This window comes from Physcomitrium patens, chromosome 2 (genome assembly GCF_059467195.1).
Source record: "Physcomitrium patens ecotype Gransden chromosome 2, ASM5946719v1, whole genome shotgun sequence".
In the NCBI taxonomy this organism is placed as follows: Eukaryota; Viridiplantae; Streptophyta; class Bryopsida; order Funariales; family Funariaceae; genus Physcomitrium; species Physcomitrium patens.
Window position 1 is genome coordinate 10,947,432 of NC_143411.1, and position 26,977 is coordinate 10,974,408.

The following is a 26,977-nucleotide window of genomic DNA, read 5'->3' on the forward strand; positions in this document are numbered from 1 at the left end:
TAATCAATTATTTTTTGAGAGAGTAAAATATTAAAGCAAACTATTGAAGTATGATAATCGACACACATGAAAAAATCTGGTTGCAAATGATGTAACTATGAGTCGAAATCACAAAAATATGTAACAGCATCTAAATCAAATGCATATGAATACATAAGATATAGTAATCGTAAAAAAAAAATTATGCAACTATTTGAAACGAATAGATCTTTTGTGGTACATTTATAAACGATGTACATACAAAAGTTTATTTTATTATATATCAATCTTGATAAATATTCGTGATTTTTTCTTTTCTTTTTCTATTTTTTTTAAAGTGTGCATGTATGTATTTATACATACACACGCATACATCCATACATACTATATATGTATATATATATTTAGAAAGGTTATGATAGAGAAAAAAGAAAAAAATTGAGGCAAGTGCTACAAGGGCCCACACATGCCCAAGCTCAAATTAAAAGGTACAACACCCCCTTTCACATGGCCCATTAAGGCTCCCCAATCCGGAACACGGGAAAGGGTCCTCATCAATAGATCGGAAATAGGTGGTGGACCTTTAACCGGGCATGAGAGGAAACGACGAAGAACATTCAGGGCATACTTGTCGGGGCAGTTCGGTTGGAAATGCGGAGACCGTAGGTGCCTGTTGTCCAGCCGAAGCTGGAGTCTTGGAGCCCCAATTCAGATCCCCTCGTCGTCGAAGTTGTTGTGTGTATTGTCACGCAATTCAGTTCCATGCACTCACGGCTTCAATTGCTGCGCGTGTGGTGTGTGGAGTGGCGAATATTCTGTGCTGGATTGTTGGGCTTGGGCGCGGGATGATCGGTAGGTGGTGCTAGACGTGCTGATTGATTGCTGGGGGCGGGTATGAAATCCTTGAATTAGGGTTTTAGGGTGTAGCAGCAGCAGCAGTCGCCATGGAACGCAAGGCGGTGACGAGGACGGTACCACCACCGCCTGAAGGGTCGAACAAGAAGGTGCAGCCACCGGGACCAGCTGCAACGCCTCTGACATTGTCTGCGGAAGCTTACACCCACGGGGGTGTGAAAAAGACCAAATTCGAACCTAAAGTGCCGGCGCGGCGATTGAAGAAGTTGTCCGAGAAGGTGAAGAGTGAGCCTAGGGAAGGGGAAGGTGGCGGAGAGATCCCCAAGGAGTTGCAGAGGTTGTTGCAGCAGGCGGAGAATGATGGCCGGGGCACGTTTCGCCCGAACCAGCGAACCTCGAAGGTCGCCTTTGGGTTCGGTGGGTTTTCTTCGCGGAGCTCTCTATCATCTGCCGGGTTTCAACACAGGAGTAGTAGTGGTGGCGGTAAAGGAGGAGGTGGTGGAGGAGGAGGAGGTGGTGGAGGAGGTGGAGGTGGTGGAGGAGGAGGAGGTGGTGGTGGTGGTGGAGGAGGTGGTAGCAGTGGTGGTGGTGGTGGTGGAGCTAGCCGAGGTGTGGAGAAGCACGAGTTTCTGCATGCGGATGGGATTGGCGGGGATTCGAAGAGAGGAGTACGAAAGAACGTCGAGGTTTTCGATCTTGAAAGGTATTTTCCTGTGACGTTGCCGCTGCGGAGGCCATTCGCCGGAGACTCACAAGTATTGGACGAAGAGGAGTTTGGAGAAGATGATGAAGTGCCAGAGGAAGATGAAGAGGACGTGACGGAGGCTGCGAAGGAGTTAGGGCTCACGGAGAAGCAGGAAGGAGATCAGCTGTTCTTTTTCCAGCTTCCCAAGGGACTGCCGGTTTCCTTAAACGCTAGTGGAAAGAAGGAGGCGGCGGGGTCAGCGAAACTAGAGGACTTGGGTAAAGCAGGGGCTATGGGCAAGCTTTTGATTTATGAAAGCGGCGCGGTGAAATTCAAGGTCGGAGATGTCATATTTGATGCGTTGCCCGGAACTGAAGTCACATTTGCTCAGGAATTGGCTGCTGTGAACATAACGACGAAGCATTGTGGATTTCTTGGGGAAGTGTATAAGCGCGTTGTTCTCACGCCCGACATCAGCAATGTGTTGCCGGACATGACAGATTTGAACACTGGTCCATAAATCGTAGCCCCATGGATTGTGAAGTTCCACTTGTTACCCATCTCCCTTCACTCATAATTTGTTCTCTGTTGCTCGTGTTTGGATCATACCTTTGTTCAGATTCTACCCTGACCATTCGCCTGTTGCCTACTTTCGGGTTTGATTTGTGTTGCTTTCTCGCCTTCATACTTCACTTTGCCTTGCGATTTCCCTCTTCCCTTTCCTCTCTGACTTTGCCCCGATGCTGTCCTCCTGGAATCTAGTTCATTGATTCTCCTCGAATCTAGTTTACTGATTCTCCTCGAATCTAGTTTACTGATTCTCCTCGCTATTCTGATTATCTTGTTTTTGCTGGATTCTCCACCCAGCTTCAGTTTCCCTTAGTTTCTCAGCTCACTCTTGCACAGCACTCACTCCTTGTTCTGACTTCTTCACGCCGCGCTTCTGGTTTAGTTTACTTGTTCGTGTTCATTTTTTGTTTGTGACTCCGGCTCCCTTCTCACCTCCTTTGTTTAGCTTCTTTTGAGCGAATACCCTCACTGAAGCGTGTTCTGGAGGAAATCTCAGCCTACTTCCGTGTCATGCGGGCTTAGGGGAATGTATTATTCCCATGGCCTTGAGAAGATGGCTGGGATACGTTTTCGTGCCCATACCTTGTACTTTATCGGAAAGGGGTATGTGCTTCTTCGCTGTGCCCTCGGGAAGCCAAGGCTATTTGTTACAATAGGGTTCATTCCGTCATAGCTCAGAGCTCCCCGCTCCGCCCTACCTGCTCCCTGATTGCCAATTCCCGTGTGTCGTAAAGAGTCGTCGCATTGTCGTGGGAGGCTGTGTTGCCCATGGGCATCATTTCTGCCATGATTTTTGTCATGCGGACGTCGCAGTACGTGATCTACACGTCCATCTATGGCAAGGTTTGTACCTTTTGATACTCTGCGGTGATCCTTGAGCTCGGCAGATCGTTTTGAAGGGACGTTGAGATGCAGTAATGTTTTTTCCTGTTAGAAACCTCTGTGTAATTTTTCCACTTTTCTGACTCAGTTGTGATTTGTGGGGAGAGCAGCCAAAACATCCTAGACACGATGCATGAGACCAAGCGATGGACGTCAGGGATGCTCGACTGAAAGAGGAGTATGAAAAATCTCAAGTGAGCGTTCGTTTCGTCTTTCCTGTCATGGCATTGTTCCTAGATTGTTTTTTCAGATGTGCTTGTGGTTGGAGGTTTTACCCTTCAGTTTGACTATTTTATGACAAATCCATTCCGTGTTGGGATTTGTTATTTCTTGTTTTATTGAAGAAGAACGCCACTGGTCTTTAATATGCAAGTCTCTCGCGGAATCACAAAACTTGATCTGGATGTTTCTTTCAGTTTCCGTCATTTTCAGATTGAAGGTTTTGGGTGTGCATTTAAATCACTTGTTTATCTGGTCAAAATGATACAGAGTTTCTAGGTTTTACCTCTCTCACATAGATTATGTCATTCTGTGACGTTTGGAGGATTAGGACGGAGTCCGTTTTTCTTGACGGCTGCGGTGGAATCATGAGTCTACGTACAGTATTTGCACAGCTAGTGCATCCAACACTGGTTTAAGCTTGTTCAAGTTGCTTAATACGTTAAAGCGCACTTTGATGCTGTCAAGCTTCTACATTTGTTGAACACTGGAAACAGGGGCGGATTTCTGAGTCAGAATGAATCGTTTTGTGGAAATTTATACCATCGATACCAGGCTTTACTGAAAGTCTTTTTCCCGCGACCATAAGATTGACTATTTAGAGCCCACATGAGGTTTACATACCGTCATGTAGCATGATATTGCTTCTTTTATCAGTCAATTATTACGCAATAAAGAGGGATTTTAATTATGTTTATCATTGTATGTGCTTATGCAGAAGTAGTTGCACTCCCTCTGGGAAAGGCATTTGACAAGTAGCTGGGGAAACTTCATAAGGCCTCACAACCTTTGGTAGCTTCACAAGCTTCTGCATGCAATTGCATGGTGAATTTTGTGCGCTCGTAGAGTACGTGTTTGTAGCCTTTTATGGTGTTCATCTTCTCCATCTGATGCTGGAAGCAGTTCAATGGGGTGTGCAGAAATAGCGTGTGTGATTCTTCCCTTCCATGTGCATCTGTGGAGGTTCTTAACAACCTCAAATTCCTTGTCATTCATTTTCAGCTTTTCAAACATTCAATGTTCATTATTCGTTAGCACCACTAGTGCTTTTTCAGCTCAAAATAAGAATGTCTCACTTTGGCTTACTTTGCCAACGATTGGGAGTGTGGTCACGTCTATCTGCGATCTGTATGCCTTATATGGGAACACATAATTTCAATGTTCTGGCATGCATTTTGTTTTAAATATTATCACACTGTACTCCATAATGATACATAGTGTTGTCTTTTTGACAACAATAGTCAGCAGTTGATACTTCTATTTGTATTTAATAGTTGTTAAGATGGTGTGTGAAAGGGATTTGACTGTTTTTAAGTCAGCATTTCTGTTCTTTAGTTCCTATCCAAATTATTAGAATTATTTTATAAATTTATCTGATGTACGTACGAAAAATAATGTTAAATTCTTGTGTGTGTATATGCATATATATGTTAAAGGAATAACATGTTTTTTTGTTTTTATAAAAAATAAAATAAGTAGTGTTTGTTTGAAATATGTTAATTTATAGATATGATTTAAAAATTGGGAAAATATCATAAATACCCTTGAAATTTGCCAAAATATCAAAATCAAGAATATCCATGAATTCTTGATAATATCAAACCTACTTCCTTTTTTGTATTACTTGGAAATCTGCCCTTCAATGTGATAAGTTATAATTTTCATGTTTTTTTTAGTTGCAGTTGGGGCCCAAATAGTGTGCCACATAGATTTTGGCATGTCACTTTGCTTCATATCTTGGGCACCTCACAAAATAAACACCACCTCTACCTTATCCAGTATGGATGCTTATATGAGCTACATCAATTAGTCATATATGAATCAATTTTGGCATTTTCTTTGGTAATGATGTGTTGATTAGGGACCAAGGGTGTTCTTGCAACATGTAAGAAACACAACTCAGTGTTAGCAACAACATTTGACACATCATTCTTGAAAACAAATGCATGGCTAAGTGTAGTGGCAATTAGAAGGATTCTCTTCATATTTCCTTCAACCAAAGCAAGTAGCAAGGATCTGTCACGGCCATAATCATGTAAGCTAATAATTACATATAGAAATAGGTAGAAGTAAGTAAGAGTAGATAAAAATAAGTTAATTCTATAATATTTAATATAGAAGCTTCCTAGAAACTTCTTAGACGCTGCTTTGACTTCATAGGTGTCTTTAATTGACTTTTTGGATTAGAAACGTGGTCAACAAGTTGGCTATGTGCCACACATGTTGTTAGCTTGAAGATCAAGCTAACTATGTAGCCCACACGTAGAAAAACTTGCCTTGTAAGTCAAGGCATGTGTCCTACAAAGTCAACACATATTGGAGGTCCTATAGAACGTCGCCACGTAGCCCCTAGTTAGATAGTATATATAGAGACAAGAGTGAAGGCTTCTTCACTCTTGTCAACTCCTTTCTTGCTTCTAGTCCAGGTTCAAGAGTCTTTAGTTTCTTGTTTTGTGGCAATAGCCATTCCAGTTTCTTTTTAATATACCTACTTGTTTATATTTTGACTTATTATATCGAGATAGCTTTTTGGTGTATATTTTCCCTCATCGAGTCTTTGTCCTTGACAGATTGACAAGAGTACACTTACAAAATCAGAGCTTTGTTTTTTCTTGAGTAAGAGTGGATTACCCCTTTCTCTTGACAAGACATAAGCGTATTAGAAGTTTGCGGATTACCCACTTCTAAACTGATATTGTTCTTAGTATCTTCTTTGTTATCAAGTCTTTCTTTTCTTTTGTCTTGAGCAATATCAAACAAATTTTTCTTCTTAGTGTCATTATGGCAGAGCTTGTTGAAATGAAGAGTGCAATGGCACAAATGCAAGAGCAAATGAGGGAGTTAATGCTTGCGATGCATCAACTCAATTCACCAACACAGGAAAGAACAAGAATAGCAGAAAGTGGAGATATAGAGATGATCGGAGCTGCTTCAACATCTACAACAAATCACGTTCCTTCTCCAATTGTACAACACCCTATAAGCACTAGAGAACCAAGAATTGCCTTACCTAAGAAATTTGATGGTACGAGATCAAAGTTTCGAAGGTTCATCAATCAAGTACAATTGGCAATTGAACTTCAATTGCAAAGCTATCCAACTCCAGGATCACAAGTCACGTTTATTGGCACTCTACTTTCTGGTTCTGCATTATCGTGGTTTTCGTCTTTTCTTGAACAACGAAATCCAATATTGGATAATTTGGAAGCTTTTTTGGCGGAGTTTCGATCTATGTATGGTGAACACGATGCAACTCGTGTTGCAACAAATAAGATCCGAATTCTATGACAAGGAAATCGCTCAGTAACAGTATATGCTTCACAATTTCGACAACTTGCAATTGACATCAAGTGGGATGATGCTGCACTCATCAGTCAATTTCTTTATGGATTGCAATACGAAGTAAAGAAATTGATGCTCAACTTACCTGATCCTCAAACTATGAGTCAAGCAATCGATTTTGCGGTAAAATGTGATAATCGACTTTTCGAATTTCGATCCGAGAATCATTCACGGGAACCTCAACATTATTACTCAATGGCAACATCAACATCTTTGCCAAACGTACATTCAGAAGTAGAAGACATGCAAATTGACGCGGTACGTTTTAAACCCCTAACTGAGCAAGAAAAGATTCATCGTCGTCAAGAAGGATTATGTTTATATTGCGGAGAACCTAAGCACACTGCTCAACATTGTCCAAAGAAACGACGCAACTATAAAATGAGGGGTACGACGGTCAAAGAAGACAATATGTCAGAAAACGGATTCGTCCAGCTACAATAGGGACCGTGCAGCTGGAACCTTGTACAATTCCTAATGAAGGTCCTATCCTCTCCTCAGAACCCTTCCCTTGTTTTATAATAGACTTATATTTAGGACCTAAGAATTACAAAGCCTCTGCTTTATTAGATTCGGGAGCCTCAGCATGTTTTTTAGATGAACAATTTGTTAAAAGTCGTAAAATACCCTTTGTACAGAAACCTAAACCAGTACATGTAGAAGTCATAGATGGTCGTCCCTTGTCTTCTGGAGATGTCACTCATGAAACTCATCCTATAAAAGTAACAATAGATGGTCATGATAGCTACATAGCTTTTAACATAATTAAATCCCCATTCAATCCAGTTATTTTAGGTTTATCCTGGCTAGAAAAATATAACCCTCGAATAGATTGGAATTCGCGTAAACTTGACTTTTCCCAAAGCGTTATTAATAGTTCTACCAACCAAGTAAAAAATTATAAGTCTAGTATAGTAAAACCCGTACTAATAGGTGCAAAAGCATTTATACACGCAGCAAAAGAAGGATCAACTTTTGCTATTTATACTGCACCTATTTCTGAAAACATAAAGACTTCAATTGGCATTCCAAGTCAATATCAGGAGTATCAAGACGTTTTTGAGAAAAAGAATGCAGATATTCTTCCTGAGCATCGCCCATATGATTGTTCAATCGACCTCAAGGAAGGAACTCAGCCACAATTTGGACCAATTTACAGTTTATCGCAAGATGAGATGGTTGAACTCAAGACATATATTGACGAGAATTTAGCGAAGAATTTCATACGCCATTCAAAATCTCCAGCAGGAGCTCCAATTCTATTCGTAAAGAAAAAAGATGGATCTTTATGAATGTGTGTTGATTATCGAGGACTCAACAAGATCACAATCAAGAACAGGTATCCATTACCTTTGATATCAGGACTCCTTGACCAGTTGAATCAAGCTAAGATCTATACAAAAATAGATCTAAGAGGAGCATATAATCTAGTACGGATCAAAGAAGGAGATGAATGGAAGACTGCGTTTCGAACCAGGTATGGACATTTCGAATATAATATCATGCCCTTTGGACTCACGAATGCACCAGCTGCTTTTCAACATCTCATGAATGATGTATTTCGTGAATTCTTAGACAATTTTGTCGTCTGCTATCTAGACGATATCCTGATCTATTCTAAGAACGTCGAAGAACATGAAATACATGTTCGTCAAGTATTACAAAAACTTAGAGATGCAGGATTGTACGCCAAGATGGAAAAGTGTGTATTTCACACTACTCAAGTTGACTTTTTAGGATACATCATTTCAAATGATGGTCTCATGATGGATTCTAAGAAAGTCCAAATAATCATGGATTGGAAGATTCCAAGGACAGTAAGAGATGTCCAATGTTTCTTGGGATTTGCCAATTACTATCGGATCTTCATCAAAGATTTCTCACGAGTTACAGCTCCACTTACACGCTTGACTAGTAAAGATAAATTCCAATGGAATCAAGAAGCGGAAGCAGCATTTGAAGCCTTGAAGACATCGTTTGTCTCTGCACCAGTCTTATATCGTGTTGATTTTTCCAAGGTATTTTTTATGGAAACAGATGCATCAGATTTTGCCTTGGGTGCAGTTTTATCACAAATGGGATTAGATGACAAACTTCATCCGATAGCTTTTCATTCAAGAAAATTCTCAGCAGCCGAGATCAATTATGAGATCCACGATAAAGAACTTCTTGCGATCGTGGATTCCTTTCAAGAATGGCGTCATTATCTAGAAGGCGCTTCTAGTCCAATCACTGTGTATATAGATCACAAGAACCTCGAGTATTTCATGTCAGCACGCGTGTTGAATCGTCGTCAAGCTCGTTGGAGTATGTCTTTGTCAAGATTTGAGTTCATTATCACTTATCGGCTAGGAAAACAACAAGGTTTGTCTGATGCCCTATCTAGACGTTCTTATTTTGCACCAAAAGAAGGAGATGCAGATTTTGAGCAACAAAGAACGGTCCTCTTGAAACCGGAGCAATTTCATCTCCGAGCAATGAAATCAACATTGACTGTTGATTCAACTTTTCTCAAGCAAATCCAGTCCAGTATGTCCTCAGACCCTCTTGTTTATGATATCGAGAATAATTCTTCCAAGTCTCATGATCCTTCTAAGTTCGAGTTCAAGAATAATCTATTATATTTTGAAAGACGCCTATATGTTCCAGAAGGAGAAGCACGTTTACGTGTTCTTCAAGCACGTCATAACTTTCCAGCAGCAGGGCACTTTGGATATAATAAGACTTTGGAACTCATATCAAGAGATTTTTGGTGGCCACAAATGTGGAAGTCAGTCAAAGACTTTGTACAATCATGTGATATTTGTTCAAGATAAAAAATTCCTCGTCATCGACCTTATAGACTTCTTCAGCCATTACCTATACCAGAACAACCATGGTCTTCTGTTTCTATGGATTTCATCACAGATCTTCCAAGCTCAAGATCTTATGTTTCTATATTTGTGATAGTAGATCGTTTCACCAAGATGGCACATTTTGTGCCATATACAAAATCTATCACAGGTGAAGAAACAGCTAAGCTTTTCATTGATAATATCTATCGCTATCATGGATTACCTAAAGATATCATATCAGATAGGGGAACTCAATTTGTGTCAAGATTTTGGAGGACCCTTTTCAAGATTTTAAAAGTGGACATAAAGCTATCTTCGGCTTTCCATCCTCAAACTGATGGACAAACAGAGCGCTTAAACCAAGTCTTGGAGAAATATTTAAGGTGTACTATCAACTACCAACAAGATGATTGGACAACCCTTCTGCCATTGGAAGAGTTTGCTTATAATAATACGGTACATTCTTCCATGCAACAAACACCTTTCTTTGCCAATTATGGCTATCATCCATGACTTGATACTTTTGATTTTTCAAAAGTTGATAATCGTGGAGCAGAAGATATGGCAAATCGGTTGTCAGAGTTACATGCAATAATGAAGACGCAATCGAAGGAAGCTCAAGAACGACAAAAGATAAACGCAGACCTATATCGTAAGGAGCAACCACAAATCAACGTGGGTGATAAGATATGGCTACTTCGTCGCAATATCAAGACTACTCGACCTTGTGACAAGTTGGACTATCGTAGGCTTGGCCCCTTTTCTGTTTCTGAACAGATCAACCCAGTTGCATATCGGTTACATCTACCGGAGTCAATGAAGATCCATCATGTATTCCACGTGTCTCTTCTTGAACCATATAAGACAGTGGATATACAAGGAAGAAGACAAATGCCACCGCCTCCTATAGAAGTAGATAATAATGAAGAATTTGAGGTGGAAGAGATATTAGACTCAAGGTGGCGCCAAAATAAGCTGGAATATCTTGTTCATTGGCGCGGATATGATATTAGTGAACGCACATGGGAGCCATCCAGGAATCTAGGAAATGCATCAGCTAAAGTCAAAGTTTTTCATCAACGACATCCATCAAAACCAAGATGAAAATCTCTCTTATAAAAGAGACAAGATTGAGGCAAGATAACATTCAATTTCCTATCCTTGTTTGTAACTTCTTTGCATTTGTGACGCTAATTAGATGGAAAGCCAACAACCAGCGGATTCAACTCAAGAACCTTCGTTTGCTGACTTGCCGGACGAGACATTACGATTGTCACAACCTTCAAGATGACGCAATCGAGATGAAGATCTTCAAGAACGACATGTTCTTCCTCGAACAGATGGTGAGATACAACGCGTTTGGTATCACGATTTGGGAAGGGACTCTCGATGTTTGGTGATTTTGCTAGAGGTAGGAACAACTCCTGATGGTGTTCCGAATATTCTATTCGAAGGAAGTTACAAAGGCCTCAACAATGATCAAATAACTGGGTGGTCTTCCCGCCCTGGTATGGGACACTACCGATGGTTGAGAGGCCCTATCAATCATCTTCGAAGAGAACAGAGATCAAAATATGTGGCGAATACAATTCGTCGCATCATAGATTTCCTCAACATATGATGACCGCTCCTCGTGGAACTCGTCTCTAGAAGGGGGGGGTAATGTCACGGCCATAATCATGTAAGCTAATAATTACATATAGAAATAGGTAGAAGTAAGTAAAAGTAGATAAAAATAAGTTAATTCTATAATATTTAATATAGAAGCTTCCTAGAAACTTCTTAGACGCTGCTTTGACTTCATAGGTGTCTTTAATTGACTTTTTGGATTAGAAACGTGGTCAACAAGTTGGCCATGTGCCACACATGTTGTTAGCTTGAAGATCAAGCTAACTATGTAGCCCACACGTAGAAAAACTTGCCTTGTAAGTCAAGGCATGTGTCCTACAAAGTAAACACATATTGGAGGTCCTATAGAACGTCGCCACGTAGCCCGTAGTTAGATAGTATATATAGAGACAAGAGTGAAGGCTTCTTCACTCTTGTCAACTCCTTTCTTGCTTCTAGTCCAGGTTCAAGAGTCTTTAGTTTCTTGTTTTGTGGCAATAGCCATTCCAGTTTCCTTTTAATATACCTACTTGTTTATATTTTGACTTATTATATCGAGATAGCCTTTTGGTGTATATTTTCCCTCATCGAGTCTTTGTCCTTGACAGGATCTTAACCCCACTAGCAATAACAACATTTCAATCATCAATTCATCTTCATCTAAATACAATCCTACAAACATAATCAAGAATTCTTCAATCTTGTCAATGGATATCAAGTCACTCTACAAATTTAGCTATTCTTGAATACCTATACTTGCTTCTTCTTTCAAGGCTTAAATAAAAAAAATAAAAAAATAAAAAAAATACTAACTAAAGTTTGATATGATATCAAGATTGGTAAAGTTAATTGTGCTTCTTTTATCTATGGCAATGATACCTGAATAATCGTACTGTTGTAGATAATTTAACTCATGGTCATAAATTCTAGCACTAATGTAAGGAGCATAGTCTTTAAGTTCTTTCCTATCTTTGAGATTATTCGAGTTGAGACTATTTCAAAGAGTAGGTGATATGACTTAGGTTTGTCAATTGAAAGAGACCATATTTGAAATATAAAAAGAGAGCTTGGCACCACAGATGAATTTTAAAAAAAAGAAGAAATTTGCTAACTTTTTTTTAGGATATTTAAAAAGGACTTCACAAAAGATGAATATACAAGGTTGTTGTCTTTTTGAAGCTTACAATACTCTTAAAGAGAGAAGCTAGTGAGGTCAAAGGCATCTTTACAAAGAGCTTGTAAGCATAGTAAAGGAAGTTTGAGCTTTATTGGGAACCACTTGAAGAGTCCTATCGTCAATTGTTGCATATAATAAAGCAAGGCGACATCCATTTTGTGAGGTGTCCAAGATGTGAGGCAAAGTGTCGGCACATGCTTTGGGCCCTAGTTGCAACTAAAAAAAAACAAGGAAGTTATAGCTTATTATGTTGAAGGGTAGATTTACAATTATCACCAAAGGGAGGGATAGATTTGATATTATCAAGAATACAAGGATATTCTTGATATTTCAGCAAATTTCAAGGAAATTCTTGATATTTTCTCTTTAAAGTTTTGAATTAACAAAGAATTATGAACAATGAACCATGAACTATGTTATGATATTTTTTTGTGACATATATATGTAAGAAGATCCTATAATAATACTTTAGATGTTTAGTGTTGTGGTAAAGTTAAACAAAAGAAATGATCTATTAATAAAAAATTTATTCTTTTTTTTGAGTAATTTTAAAAATATTTCTATTCCTATATTTTATATTTTATTTAATTTTCAATAAACATAATTTTATATAACATAATATTAAAAAAAAATGTGAGAATAATTATTTGTAAATCCATCAATCTATTAAAAATTTGTTAAGAATTCTGACTCAGCCTATTCATTTGCATAAAAAAATCGAATAACAATTGGTGAAAAGTTTTGTTCACATTGTATCAATAGACCACCTTTTTTATTGCAAGTCTTTAAAAACTTATACAAAAAATTAAGGAAGTACAAGGCAAATAAAATTTTGTAAACAACAAGTGTAATCTTGGATATCTTTACATATATACTTAAGAAATAAATAATAAATAAAAAACTACAATTTGAATATTTAACATATTGTTAATCTTTATTTATTTTTTTTTATTGATAGAATCTAAAAATTATTAAACTTTAAACTTTCTCACATACACACACACATACATATCTATATATATATATATATATATACACACTTATATTCAATGATTTTTAAAATCAAGATTTTATTTTTTGTAAAGTTCATATAAAAAACACATCAATCAACTGTTGCTAATATTAAACATGTAATATAAAATTTACCACAAAAAGAAATTGCATCTATAATAGAAGAAAAGCACCACGTCATAAACGAGAGTACTCTGAGGTAATCACTCTATTTTCTTTTCGATACTCTTCAACCAAAAGGTGTGAAAGGAGCAGAAGAATTAGACTTGGAACGGCGTCGTGACCACCCGACATGAGGCGGGGGTGACACTAGTCGGGCGCAAACGCACGTCTGCGGTACGAAAGGGGAGCAGTAGACGCCGTCAAGCTTGGATTGATTGGCGCCGTGTGAACAGAGCTCATTGACATTCGACGCTCATGGGTTCTATCGCCGTGCCTCGGTTCTAACATCCCCTCTCCTGTTGTGCTGCAGAAGCGCTGATTTGCTTTAGCAGGTTCGTTTGTGGCTCTTCTCTTTTGCTTCTTACCATTGTAATCGTTGGGCAATGTTGGGGAGGACATTTCGGACACGAGCTTGAGAGTCGTATCAGAATGGCAGTCTAAACCCCTCAAATCCATCGGGGACAATTCGATGAAGCGGAGTGCATGGCAGGGAGCCTGCTCTAGAGCTTAAGTAGATCACGTCTCTAGCGTTTAGGGTTTTTTTAGTTTTCGATACGCGGATTTGCAGTATGGTTTTTCGTCGTTTTTACTGATATGGAATTCGCTTGACACATTCTATGCATGATATGCAAAAGTTCATGCACATATTGTGTATGAAGTTCTCTGAGCGTGATTGAAATGAAAGTTTTGCATTGTTAGTGGACTATTTCTGTAGTGTTTGATCCTCTGCACACTGGTGTATGATTGTCATTGGATTGATTCAACAGGTATTGTAGGGGTTAGAATTGACATTACCATGGCAGCCTGCTTTGGAGCTAAGCTGTCCTTGAGCTCCTGCTCGTCTGTCAGTATTCGCGGACCTAAGTCATTACCCTCCACTTCTAGGATCAAATCTCAACACCCCTATGCTGCTTTCCCAATCAAGACGGCTCCCTTAAGGATAGAGGGACAGAGGAAGCTATGGGTTGCATTCAATTCTCTCGAATCTGCCTCCTCTGTGCAAAAAGAGAAGGAGAATGAGGCTGTATCGCCAGATGGCGCAGAGCATGTGGGGTTATCGCAGAGTGCTAAGGAAATGGTCATGAGGAAAATTAAAAACAAATACTCCAAGGACGAGGACGAGGACGAGATTCCAGTGCAGGATGGCGCAGAAGAAGGTGCACCTCTGCAGGTTACACAGGAGCAGGTGATGGAGTTGGTGAAAGAACGATACGCTGAGATGGACTTGGAAGAGGCAGCAGAAAAGTATGATTTGGAGGAGGAGCTGTTCGCGGAAGTTGATTACGCCCAGGTTTAGCATTCGCCACTCCCTGCGAATTCAACCATTGTTTGCATAGGGTTTCAGCGTGTTAGTTATTTGGCTGGTTTCAAAGTCTTGCGGGCTCTTTCGGTATATTGATCTTAATCGATTTATATTCAATCAAGGTGGAATCCTGGTTATCTCCTCAATCTGCGTAACCTTATTATCTTATCTGATTAACTTTATGATCAGAATTTCGCGTTCAAGAGATAAGAGCGGTCTTTGAAAACAATATGTAAAGAGTCGGGCCGACTTCTGAACATTGAATATTTGGTAATGAATCAACAGATCGATGCATTCACAGATCAACCATTTAGCGGCAATCCGGCAGTTGTATGTTATATCCCCTATGAAAGAGACGACAGATGGCTGCAAACAATCGCACGTGAGTTCAACCTTCCTGCGACTGCATTTTTGGTTAAAAGACGTCACACGAGGAGCGACCTCAAATCTCAGATGGATACTCAGAGGGATAGTGGCTCTGTGCAAGTCGATGAAAGCGGTACAAGTCTGGAAGCTACCACCATGGACGACTCTCTGTCGGAAGAGAATGAGTTCGACCTCCGCGTGTTTACGCCTACATACGAGGTGCCTCTTTTAGTTATCCAACGTTTTCTTCCTTTAAGATGTTTGAGCTCTGTTGGACAGGTACGTATAAGCCTCAATAGAATTTTGATTCCTGTGTCCCTCTAACATGACGTTGAGGATGTGATTTCCCGCAGGTTGTCTTTTGTGGACATGGAACATTGGCATCTGCACATTTATTGTTCACATCGGGGATAGTGGAAGGAGATATAGCAGTGTTTCACACAAAATCGGGGATTTTGAAAGCCAAGAAAGTGTCTGGCTATGAGGAATACGAGCAATCCTCTGCAGCCGAGGAATCCGGTGCGCAGAGAAAACCCTCTAGCAAGGGTGTGATTGAACTAGACCTTCCTTTAGCACCACCCTCTGTTTGTAACGACATGTCTTTTCTTTCGGAGGCCTTGGGGGGGGTTGAGGTCAAGTGGGTTGGACGAAGCAACTTGGGTGACTATCTGGTATGAATTCTAGAATTCCTTACCTTATGTGATACGGATAAGCTGTAACTCTTTCCGTAATATATGCATTCCAGCTTTGGTATATTTTGCGCATTTCTCCTATTTTTACTTTGAAAGACATTCTTAAGTGAGGACGAGCCTTAGCAATTCTTTCAAAATTAACTCTTATATATAGATGGGGTAGTTTCCTCTTTGTATGTAAAGTAAATACAATGTAGCAGTTGGTTACAATGGGTATTTCAAAATCATCCAGTCTCGAATATAACAACTTTTAAGTCTATAGTAAAGATTTGAAAATTAGGGGAATATGATTTTTGACGATCTTCAAACTTAACTGTTAAGTGTTCTGTAATCTGTGAAATATTCGATTTTAGTGCGCCTCATAGGTGGCACATCATTCAAATTGACCTAATGGCTCCGCTGTTTTTCTTTGCAGCTGGAATTGGAATCCAGTGAGGATGTAGTGAATTTAACTCCCAGATTTGAAAGGATGCTAGATTTTCCTGGTCGAGGTGGTGTAATAGTTACAGCCTCTGCGGCTGGAAGTAGTGAGTACGACTTCGTATCACGTTTTTTCTGTGCTAAAATGGGACTAAACGAGGTACTCCCTCTTGACTGATTGTCGTTCATCTGGTACACTTGATGTCTTTGATTTTGAAAACAATTACATGAACTATCTAGCACTTGAGACTGCGGTTGAACCACCATAGATAGTTGTTAGTCTTTTTGTTCTTTATTTTATTGAAAAGTCATCTCATTTGCAGTCGAGGACCAAACACTAAGCAAGTTGTTTGGCAAGGTTGCAACATCATGGTGACTGGTTGAACCTCGCTGATACTCTTCCGAACGCTGTTGTAGCTTGCGCACTGTTCTTATATACGTTTTCCATCAATACTTCTATCAGCATCTCTCAGGTTGATTCTAGCATTTTCTAGAATCCGTTCTGTGGATTTTACAATTATCCTTTTCTTCTCACCAGGATTCAGCAACGGGAAGTGCCCATTGCACGTTGGGACCATACTGGGCATCTAAATTGGGCAAAACGGAATTGAATGCTTATCAAGTGAGTGCCTTTCTAGTATGCATTTCTTTTGTTTTTGTCTGTCATCTACCATGATTTCTTGCTCTGAAGTTCATGCTCGTACAGGATTCCTTGTGTCGCAAAGTCGGAGGTGTCTCTTCAAGTTTTCTTGTTTATTTTTCTTTTATGAAAGTTTGTCGTTGAAACTCAAATATTCTAGTTGTTAAAACCCAATCACTGAAATCAATGTTTCAGACGTACAAAGACCTACAGAGACCATGGTTCATATTCTTTAGAATCATCTAATCACATGTTTTGAGCCCCTAATTCAAAGTTAATAACGGTTGCTGTAAGGCTCATAATTTTCTTTTGTACGCTCCGATTTTGAACAGGCATCAGTACGGGGAGGCAAGTTTAAAGTTCGTGTTGACGAGGACGCAGGACGTTGTTACTTACTGGGTGATGCCGTTTTTATCATGGGTGGAGTCCTCCTTAATAGTAAATATGCTGGATACACTTGCTGAACTTAATCAAGTAGAGTAGATGGGCCCAGTGAAGTCCGATGGTCTGTGACTCTTAAACCTAGTTGATGAGATTCTGAACCAAGTAGAATCATAATTGCTTTACTGCAGGCCGCTTTAATCTGGCTTTTACTGTAACATGGGTTATTTTTGTTTTGATGAAATCAAGAGTGCCAAAGAGTGCGTCTGCATCTACCTACCTTGCAAGCTAAGTGTTCTAAAAGCTTCCAGTGAGTCTTAGATTGTGGATTGAAAAAAATTGATAACTTTACTGGAGCTGGTACCAAGATTCTGATCATTAATTGAATTTTTTAAGAATTAAAACCTCAAAAACCCAAAAGCTTGTTTCCTAATTTACATTGTAGAATCTGTAAAACGATAATCTTGAGTTAAAAGATGGACATGTTTTTTGGGTATTGCAAACGCCACCACAGTATTTGTCAAAATACCACCTCAGTCTCTCATCCAACACATGCCATCTTTGTTCAATACCAAAAATCATAAGCAAGATTGAACAAAAATCTTGCTTGAAGCAAAAAACAATACAAAAGAAATATGTCAAGTGGGTGGTAGGTTGTGGTATTGCTAATCCACCATAGTTTTTTTGCCACTACTACCACTTGACATATTTTGTTATCTTGTTATTTTAATTTTAATAAAAAATATTAGTATTTCTAATATGTTTTCTTTTTCTTTTTTTCAAATTAGATAGAAAATAAATATAATTTTAATATAATATAATTGAAAAACCAATATGAATAAGTTGTGGTAATAGCAATAACTATGGTAGCATCAAAAGTCTATTATTTAGTTCTTTTAAGAAATTTAGTAATATTTTAATTTTTTAAAATATAAATTTAAATATAAAAAATAATAAAACATGATGTGTATTGCTTCAAAGCTTTTATGAATAAACAATACAATGTAAAGTTACATTAAAGCTTTTAGAGATAAATGAGATAATGAACAGTTTGATTTTAAATCAAAGAAACCACTAGTTGGATACTTTGCTTTTATTGCATGGATCCCTCTTCTCCACCTTCCTCCTCTTGAGTGCCACACACCCTTGCATATACACAATAATACCATCATCTTATTATTATTTGTATTTCACGGCCTTATTCCTCTAATAATTATTTACATATATATTAAAATATTATTAATTTATGATTATTTTTTATGCTTATATATATATATATATATGTTTTAAAAACTTCACATTTCAAATATTTGAAATATAATTATTAATAATATAAAATTTCTAAAATTTAACAATAAAAAAATTATTATTTTTTAAATACAAATTTGTTAAAAAAGTTTTTGAAACTAAGATATTAGAATATGAAATTTTAATAAAAAATATTTTTTTCTTACAAAGCTTAAGCATATTCCAATCTTTGAATATCTCTATAGTCATACATTTAGAAAAAAAAAGAAAAAAAAAGTAAAAAGTGAAAAATAATAATAATAAAAAAATCATTAAAAAAGTTGATGATTTAAATTCTAGATATAATATTCTATTCTAGATCGGTGGAAAATATCAAAGAAGATATCTCATTGCTTTTAAAAACTACTTGAAGGTGGAACTTTGTGTTGAAATTTGGGCTCCACCTCAAGTAGTTGTCAACTACTTTATCACTTTCATAACCTTCATGGGTTTCGAATCTTTTAGACGTAGAAGACAGGAAACAAAGAGGTGAACCTTTGATCATAACAACCTTTAGCTGATGTATCAATTGGAGAAAGACTACCCACCCAACACCAAACCAGAAAAAGCCAAAAATGACAACGACTAAGCTCACATTGGCCGTTACAGAGTCCATCTCTCGACAGAACACTGGCGGTATTCTTTACTGCACATGGACCATATACACTGTAAGGAAGTGCCCATTTGTCAGGACTGAGAAATAATAATTCTGGTCCTACTCTTAATAAACTAACACACACACCAAGACTGTCGCTATGTGTTGTTTGGTTCATAGCCAATCTGGCATTTTTACTAAGCCCCAGGCTGGAGCAACGGATTAACAAATGGACTCAAAGGTCACAGGTCTGCACACACTTCGCATTCACGCCTAATTCGTGGAACAACGTAACAGTTCGGCGTTCTAGCTGGGTCCCAGAAAGAAACGAAGGAAAGAAGACCAAAGATTCCCAACATGGACATGCGGAGGAGGAGGAATCCCAAAATTACTGTTGATTCTTGGAATGTCTAGATTTGTGGGTCAATCTATGGTGCAACAGTGATGCAGTTACACCTCGTGCTCATTTCCTGCTGCAGTGCTTAGACACCAAAAGAGAGAACTGGTGATGAGTTTTGAGGAAGGAGAAGGCGAGAGAGTGAGAGATGGGATTGTGGATGCTCCAAGCAGGGAAGATGCTAAACTTAGCGTGCCCGGAAAGGAAGCAAGGTGGGGGCAGTTACAGCATGGCTTCTACTCCAGCATTGAAGGCATGCTTTTCGCAGGCAACTGAGGTGCTGCCAGGTTTTATTCTCGTACTTGACGTTGCATCTACGTCCTTGCCAATCAAAGTCCTTTGTTCTTGGACTTTTGCGGGACGTTCGGTCCGTGTCCGTCATGGACCTCATGAGCCAGTTGAAATTTAGGTGGAGGATCTGTCAGCTTTTTGGGCGACAGATCAATAATCTCCATGTTAGAGTTGCAGGTGCAGATCGAATTGCGGCAGTTTGCGTATTAGGTGAGATGGTTTGGTGAGGGATTGAGGAAGGATCAGTGCATGGTGCGTATGAACCTGCTGCAACATTTTGAGGACAGCAGGTACTTCTAGACGAGAGTTTGCTGGAGGCCATGGAATTTGGTTATGGTCAAATTGGGGGCATGACGCTTGTGATGCTCAGTTGCTGCTGGGCTGCACTTGCGAAAGAGGAGTGCCCTCAAGCGATCTTTGCATTCGGAGCATCAATGTCAGATACTGGCAACTCGGAGGCTGCTTTTCCTTATCAATCTGTCGCACAATCGAATCCTCCCTACGGAAACACCTTCTTCGGCAGGCCCGCAAATCGATTCTCTGACGGCCGAGTGGTATTGGACTTTTTCGGTGAGTCTACCCGCAAACAGACAAATCATGCAGCAAAGGCTTTCCACTATGAAGAGAGTTCTCGTCTGAGTGGTGTGTAAACTGTGAGTGCAGCGCAGGCTCTAAAAATTCCACTACTGAGCCCTTACCTGCAGTCTGTGGGGTATGACTTCAGTCACGGCGCAAATTTTGCATTCGCTGGAGTCACCACGCAGAACATCACGTATCCTGCCACAGTGACTGCTCCCTTCTACTATTGGGTCCAGACGAAGCAATTCCAACTTTTCAAAGAGCGAACACTGGCCTTGTGGACGATAGCTAGTTCGAGGAAAGGTATGGTAACTTCATAATCCTCAAATCCGGATCAAATTGCCTGGCATTTCAAGTTCCGTTCACTGACAAGCTATGATTTTTTTCCTTTTCTTCCAAACGAAAAATAGGTCAGAATTTCTTTACTAAAACAGGAGAGGTTCCCAACGAATCTGTTCGCAGGGGCTCAAAGAAGCTACGTGAAGCTTTTGACGAAGCCGAAACACTTCCAGACTGCCCTATACTTCACGACATTCGGCGCCAATGACTTCATAGTTCCCTTATTCAGACTGGGTCTCTCAATCCAACAAGTTCAATCCAACGTCTCGATCATTTCCAACGCGATGGTGCAAAACACAGAAGTAAGCCTTAATCCCGTCTACTCTTGAATGCTTTTCCAAGACATAGCACCCCTTCTCTAGTCTCATTTGATTTTTCTTTTTCAATTTTTTTGCTTTGTTAGTTTTGATGTCTTTTACCATCTCACAAACTGTGGTTTACTGAGAATTCACAACTGGCTTGTTCATCAGGAGCTGTACAACCAAGGGGCACGGACATTGATGGTGTTCAATGTGCCACCACTCGGGTGCTATCCAGCCTTCTTAGCCTCACCACGGATCCGCAACATGTCAACAGTGGATCCACATGGGTGCCTTGCAACTGTGAATGAAGCCGTAGAAACCACAAACTCTTTAATACGCTCTGGTCTAAAAGACTTGCGATCAAAGCACCCAGATGCTACAATCATCTACGCGGATCTCTATACGATTCTTAAGGATCTTATCGTGAACGGCACATCTTATGGTGTGTGCAACATGTTCATGCAATCGCCTACTCTTGCAATCACTTTTCTTTCCAAGTTGGGTTTCCGTGATACTAATGGGTGTGTGCTGTCTGCAAACACGGCAGGCTTTAAAGAGACTTTCAAGGCGTGTTGTGGAGCTGGTGGGGGAGCATACAACCTGAACCCAAATGTTAGCTGTGGATTGAGTGCACTTGTAAATGGGCAACTAATTCAAGGGACATCGTGCTCAGATCCAGGATCATACGTTAACTGGGATGGCGTTCACGTTACTGATGCTGCAGCTAGCTTTATAGCAAGAGCGGTTTTGCAAGGGAAGCACACTGAACCAGTTTACAAACTCACGGAGCTGTGCAGACTGAGTTTTGAGCAGTTCAGTCCATCTCCGCCATAATAGTTGATGTGATATTCCAAAAGCTTTGCTGGAAACACCAGTTTTTGTAACGATGGTAGTTGCGTATTACAATTCGCCTTTTGTTCTTGTGTTTGAGGACGGAGACAAAGGGTCACTCCAAAAAGTATGTTGATGTGAATTAGTAGACTATATATTTGTCTATACCTTGTGAGTGTGTGTTTATATATTTACATATAATACTCACACCAGAGTTAGTGTTTGTTTTTTTGTTTTTTTGTTTTTTTTGTTTTTTTTTTAAAATTGTAATTTGGTCTTGAAATTATTTTACTAATATTGGATTGGTGAAACTTTTCTATCTCTTAGATAGTTAAGTGAAGCAGTTTTTTGGTTTTTTGGTTTTTTGGTTTTTTTTTTTTTTTTATTTTATTTTTTATATTTGTGTATTTTTTGGCTTGCTCTTCTTTAGGTATAACTCGTGTATGTATGTGTGTTTGTTTGTTTGTTTGTTTGCTTCTTTTTTTTCTTTTTTTTTTTTTTTTCGCCTCTACATCACTTTTTATTTTAATGACAAATGTCTACATGTACAACAAGTATGTTATTGTAATATTAGTCATGTATGGCGTATTTAATAGTGCATTATTTTTATTCTTATTTTAAGAAAGTAATTTTAAAAAATAATTGTACATTTTTTATTTTAATTTTTTTGAAAAGCTTTCTCTAATTTACAGGGTTGATACTTTTTTCTTTATTTACATTAAAAAAATTATAAGCATTATCTCTTAAATGATATTGATTTATTAAAATTTTAATTTAATCCTTAATTTTTTTTATAAACATTTTAAAATAAAATTTTGACTTGAGTTTTAGTACTCAATTAAATTATAGATTTCTCTAATTATCTACTCTAATAGCTTTGGTAATTCATACCACATTTTTCTAATCTCTTTTTCATTTAAAACCATGAAAACTCTACTAATGTTACAATGTAGACATAATACATGCAATTAAGAATCACCAAAATTTGTTTTCTTTCTAAATTTAATATGTGTTAGATTTATTTTTCTAATTAAATCTGCAATCTGAAAATAATCCAACTTGTGCACTTATTCCACATGCTTGGCTTATACAAACATCAATCAAAAATTGTCTGCAATATTTCAATCCAAAAAGCTTTTGGAATATAAAGCCATATACACTGCATTGACGTTGTTTTAGTACACTTCCATCAATACTAAAAAAAGAGAATATGATCTTTCAAATCTCTGTTTTTATCTTTCTCAGCATCAAATGAATGAAAGGATGGCTTCTCGAAGACAAGTGTTGGATATAACTTTCTTCACCATTATTTCAATGGAGATGGTATGTCCACTTATTATTATCACTTTGCAAATGGGTACAAGAAGAATGTTAAAAATATTGCACAATGAAAAGCTACACACTTAAAATACTACATGGGAGGTAATGAAGCAGCAAGATCTACAGCCCTTTGCCTTTACTCTCACATCCAAATATCTTACTGAATTTTGTATGTTCTTTTTGCTTCCTGAAGAATTGTTTGTTAATTTATACAACACTTACACTGGTTATATTTTATTTCATTTGCAAATAGAAGGAGATGAAACTCTTCACCAAGTAGTAAAGAATTTTGGTACAGTTTTATGAGTCTTGATTGAAGACTCAACTTCAAGATGTACTGTGCATATCTTGGGGGTAAAATTCCACCTTGTGTATGGGTTTGCATCTGAATTTATCAGGAATTTATGAAGCACATAAAAGGAAAAGATTTATTGATGTGTTTTTCTAGAATGTTGTCTTCATGTACTGATTTTATTTATTTATTTATTTATTTATTTAATGACAAATCAATTAGATTAGAATATATATATATATATAATTATATTTATATGGTTTTGTTTGTGCCATACAAAGATATCCAATTAATATTATGATCTAGGAGGAGGCTCCAATTTATTTTATTTTATTTTATTTAAATAGAAATAAAAGAGTCATGTTTACATTATAATTTTTAGCATTTTTTTCATTTTACTTTGTTAAAAAAAACATTTCTTTCTCTGTGAAAAAGTTTATTGAAACAAATTCAAGTTTGTATATATGAACAAAAAGTATCAAAAGATTGTGCTGTATGAAAAAGAGACCCTACCATTCTGTTACTTTGTATTGTAGTATGTATGAAGAATATCATAATTTGTAGAAAGTATAATATTTTTTATTAAACATATAAAATATAGCATATTTTGAATATGATTTTTTTTTTTTTTTTTTCTACATAACTATTTTAGATTATGTGATATTCTACCAAAAATAGATCACCATCTTTGCTTCTTATTTTACATAGAAAGGCTTAATTTTTTTTTTCAAAGATTTAATTTATATCAGTCATAAAGTCCAATCAAATCTTTAATTTTAAAACCTTAACAGTCCAGTTGTAGTGCTTGTATTAATTCTTAAAAAAATCAAAGAAATTTAAAATATCCTCTCTCTCTCTCTCTCTCTATATATATATATATATATATATATATATATATTTTAGAAGATTAAACTCAAAGGTGGTTAAATCCCACTTTATGTGGATTCTACTTTGTTTACACTAAAAGTTTGATAATAAGTAAAAATTGTCTAAGGGTTATCTTTTGATTTCTTTGTTACAAGCTACTATGTCTTATAAACTCTTTTCTATTACTTTGATTTAGAGAAGTATCTTACATATATGAGAATGTTAAATAAACCTAGGCTTTCACTAAGTTGACCCACCTATCCTAACTATCATAGAAAGAAAAAAAAAAAAAAAAAAAAAAAACCTCTAGATTCATTTCTCCATACTTGATCCAAAACCAATGAAAACCAATCACATTTATAATGATTACCATATTCTTTATCATGGGTAGATCAATTTAGTAAAAACCTAGGTCTATTTAATATTTTCCTAAAGATAATGTAGTTATCTAAAGTATATCTAAAGGCTATCTTTTAATATCTTTAAAAACATTGTATACAATGAAATTTGTAATATAAGATGTTTAGAAGAAGAGAATATCTTGGTATACAAGCTTTTAGCATCTATCTCATAGTCAATGTGTTTAAAGTGATTTTTAGATTTAGAAGATTGAGTTCTTTATTTATACACATTAATTTGTTATTTTCCATAGCATCCTTTTAATAATATTGTTGTCTTTGTTAGTCCAAAGATAATTTCTTTTTAGGCTTTCGGTTGCAATATGACTTATCAAGATATATTTTGTATTACAATAGAATAAAAAAAGTAAAGCAAAGATACCAAAGTTTATAATCAAAATATTTTTTCTAAATTTGATATTATAGAATTTTTATAATTCATTTTGTTTTTTATTAGTTATATAAGAAAATTAATTATTGTAATTAATTCAATATATATATATTTATATATATATATATATATATATATATATATATATATATAATAGTTTTTATTTTCTATCATTTGCCTAATTCCATAGATATTTACTAATTTATAAAAATTTAGGATTTATTTTAAAAAAACTTACTGAAAAGTGATAGGATAATTTTGTATCATTTTTTGAATTTTTTTTTAAAATGTAGGTTTGTTAAAAATGCTATGATTCAGTGAATGTTTTTTCAAGTCTAGCCAACACATGTACATTATTCTTTTTATTATTCCATGAAGACTTGAATAAATAAGAGAATACGAAATAGTAATATAAATTAAAATTTCTTTTGAAAACTTTCAAGTTATGTTTTTTATAATTAAAATTTCTCTATTGCAATAAAATGATTTAGCTTTTATTCTTTGACATATTCCAATCTATACCATAATCCGCATAATATTTTTTGAAAATATAAAGTTTATATTTTTCTATAGTCTAATTTTTTCTTATGAATTTTTAGCAATATATATATATATATATATATATATATATATATTATTCTTATATATTTTAGGATATAATTTTAAATATAATTTAAAAGACCATAGTATCTAATAAAAAAACCATGGACAAATTTAAGTTTTTATTTAAAATATTAATGGTAATAATATATGTATATATAATTTAGCATGATATTTAATATAACTATATCTAATTACAACTTCTAATTTAGAATGGTCAACTAACTTCTATTAACAATGGCCAAATTCTAAAGCATTAATTCTACTTAATTTTTATTTTTGTGGTAATAAGGTATTATATAATGGATAAAAGTATCTATTTTATTTTTATTTTTGAATTATCTTAGACATATTATTTATTTTCTTGGTATTAAAAAATATTATATTAATTTAATTATTATTAATTATCAGATAGAAAAAATAAACTTGGCCTTAATTAAAAATATTCATTATGTGAAACAAGAAGTGATTAGTTTTTTTGATATACATATATGAATTCACTTTAAATAATTACATCATAGTTTTTTTAATTTATTATTTAGGAATTTAAATTTAAATCTTAGTTTATTGTATTGCAGCTCCAATTATGATAGGGCATTATAATGCTAGAATGAGTGTTAATTCTTCTTAAATGTTGATAAAAAATCTCCACGTTATATTTATAATAATCCTTTTTATATTATTATCTTTATAATTTTAAAAAAAATGTGTAAATAAAATCTTTTGTTTTTAAGAAAAAAATAAAAAAAATCTATTCTATGTTTTATATTTTTAGTTTTATTATTAATATTATTTTATCACATTTTATCACAATTAAGACTCTAATCAACAAGATTTTTGGATTTAAATTTTTTTTAATATATTTTTTAATATTTATTTATATAATTCATCATATATCTCCAAATATAATTTAAATATTTTTTTAAAAAAATTTATTTATAATTATTTATTTAATACATATAATTTAAATATTTATATCAAAATAAGCATTATGTAGCTCAATAGTTAGAATAGATGTATAATATTTTAGTTATCTTTAATAATCTTTGTATCGCTAATATTTCATTTCTTTTAATATTCTTACAACTATACCAATAGAAGTTTTTTTTTTTTTTTTTTTTTTTTTTTTTATATTGATGGGCTTTAATAGCTAGAATATTTGTTATAACATGTTCTTATGGCCAAAGTGTACAATTACAATGTTAATCTTTAAGACAAGTCTTTGAGATCTTCTCTCCTTTCTCTATATGTTGTTTCTAACAAGTCTTTAGTTATTTTTGAAATTTGGGATTTGTTAGAGATTGATGAAATACCTTACAAACATTATTAGTAGAATACAACTTGGTATTGGTGTAGCAAAAA

General features: G+C 36.1%; 3 protein-coding genes and 1 non-coding gene across 6 annotated transcripts; all 4 read left to right on the forward strand.

Moving 5' to 3' along the window:
- Nucleotides 1-653: 653 nt before the first annotated feature.
- On the forward strand, nt 654-2,125 carry LOC141044352 (uncharacterized). Its single transcript, XM_073539531.2, has one exon. The coding sequence runs from the start codon at nt 924-926 to the stop codon at nt 2,037-2,039; it is 1,116 nt and encodes a 371-aa protein (XP_073395632.1). The 5' UTR covers nt 654-923; the 3' UTR covers nt 2,040-2,125.
- Nucleotides 2,126-2,790: 665 nt separating this feature from the next.
- On the forward strand, nt 2,791-3,885 carry LOC112278797 (uncharacterized). Of its 2 annotated transcripts, none has more exons than XR_016500042.1 (3): nt 2,791-2,932; nt 3,082-3,165; nt 3,461-3,885. It is a non-coding gene; the product is annotated as an uncharacterized LOC112278797 (transcript). The 2 variants fall into 2 exon arrangements; XR_012219199.2 differs by having other exon boundaries at nt 3,522-3,885.
- Nucleotides 3,886-13,540: 9,655 nt separating this feature from the next.
- On the forward strand, nt 13,541-17,401 carry LOC112279042 (uncharacterized). 2 transcript variants are annotated; one of them, XM_024513100.3, is made up of 7 exons: nt 13,541-13,656; nt 14,092-14,615; nt 14,913-15,212; nt 15,347-15,664; nt 16,101-16,265; nt 16,644-16,727; nt 17,078-17,401. In XM_024513100.3, exons 2-7 carry the CDS (start codon nt 14,121-14,123, stop codon nt 17,207-17,209), a joined length of 1,494 nt encoding a protein of 497 aa, XP_024368868.1. In that variant the 5' UTR covers nt 13,541-13,656; nt 14,092-14,120; the 3' UTR covers nt 17,210-17,401. The 2 variants fall into 2 exon arrangements, with proteins under 2 accessions (XP_024368868.1, XP_024368867.1); XM_024513099.3 differs by having other exon boundaries at nt 13,625-14,615.
- Nucleotides 17,402-19,841: 2,440 nt separating this feature from the next.
- On the forward strand, nt 19,842-21,874 carry LOC112295883 (GDSL esterase/lipase At4g01130). The gene is made up of 5 exons (XM_024547910.3): nt 19,842-20,266; nt 20,360-20,578; nt 20,738-20,916; nt 21,085-21,358; nt 21,464-21,874. Exons 1-5 carry the CDS (start codon nt 20,017-20,019, stop codon nt 21,748-21,750), a joined length of 1,209 nt encoding a protein of 402 aa, XP_024403678.1. The 5' UTR covers nt 19,842-20,016; the 3' UTR covers nt 21,751-21,874.
- Nucleotides 21,875-26,977: the final 5,103 nt, after the last annotated feature.

What these genes read in the sequence shown, in the direction of transcription:
- LOC141044352 (XM_073539531.2), top strand. Translation starts at nt 924, where the DNA reads ATGGAACGCAAGGCGGTGACGAGGACGGTACCACCACCGCCTGAAGGG.
- LOC112279042 (XM_024513100.3), top strand. Translation starts at nt 14,121, where the DNA reads ATGGCAGCCTGCTTTGGAGCTAAGCTGTCCTTGAGCTCCTGCTCGTCT. An exon ending in CGGAAGTTGATTACGCCCAG is followed by an intron (nt 14,616 to 14,912) that starts GTTTAGCATTCG and finishes ATGAATCAACAG; the next exon opens with ATCGATGCATTCACAGATCA. An exon ending in GCAACTTGGGTGACTATCTG is followed by an intron (nt 15,665 to 16,100) that starts GTATGAATTCTA and finishes TTTTCTTTGCAG; the next exon opens with CTGGAATTGGAATCCAGTGA.
- LOC112295883 (XM_024547910.3), top strand. Translation starts at nt 20,017, where the DNA reads ATGGAATTTGGTTATGGTCAAATTGGGGGCATGACGCTTGTGATGCTC. An exon ending in CGATGGTGCAAAACACAGAA is followed by an intron (nt 20,917 to 21,084) that starts GTAAGCCTTAAT and finishes CTTGTTCATCAG; the next exon opens with GAGCTGTACAACCAAGGGGC. An exon ending in CGTGAACGGCACATCTTATG is followed by an intron (nt 21,359 to 21,463) that starts GTGTGTGCAACA and finishes CAAACACGGCAG; the next exon opens with GCTTTAAAGAGACTTTCAAG.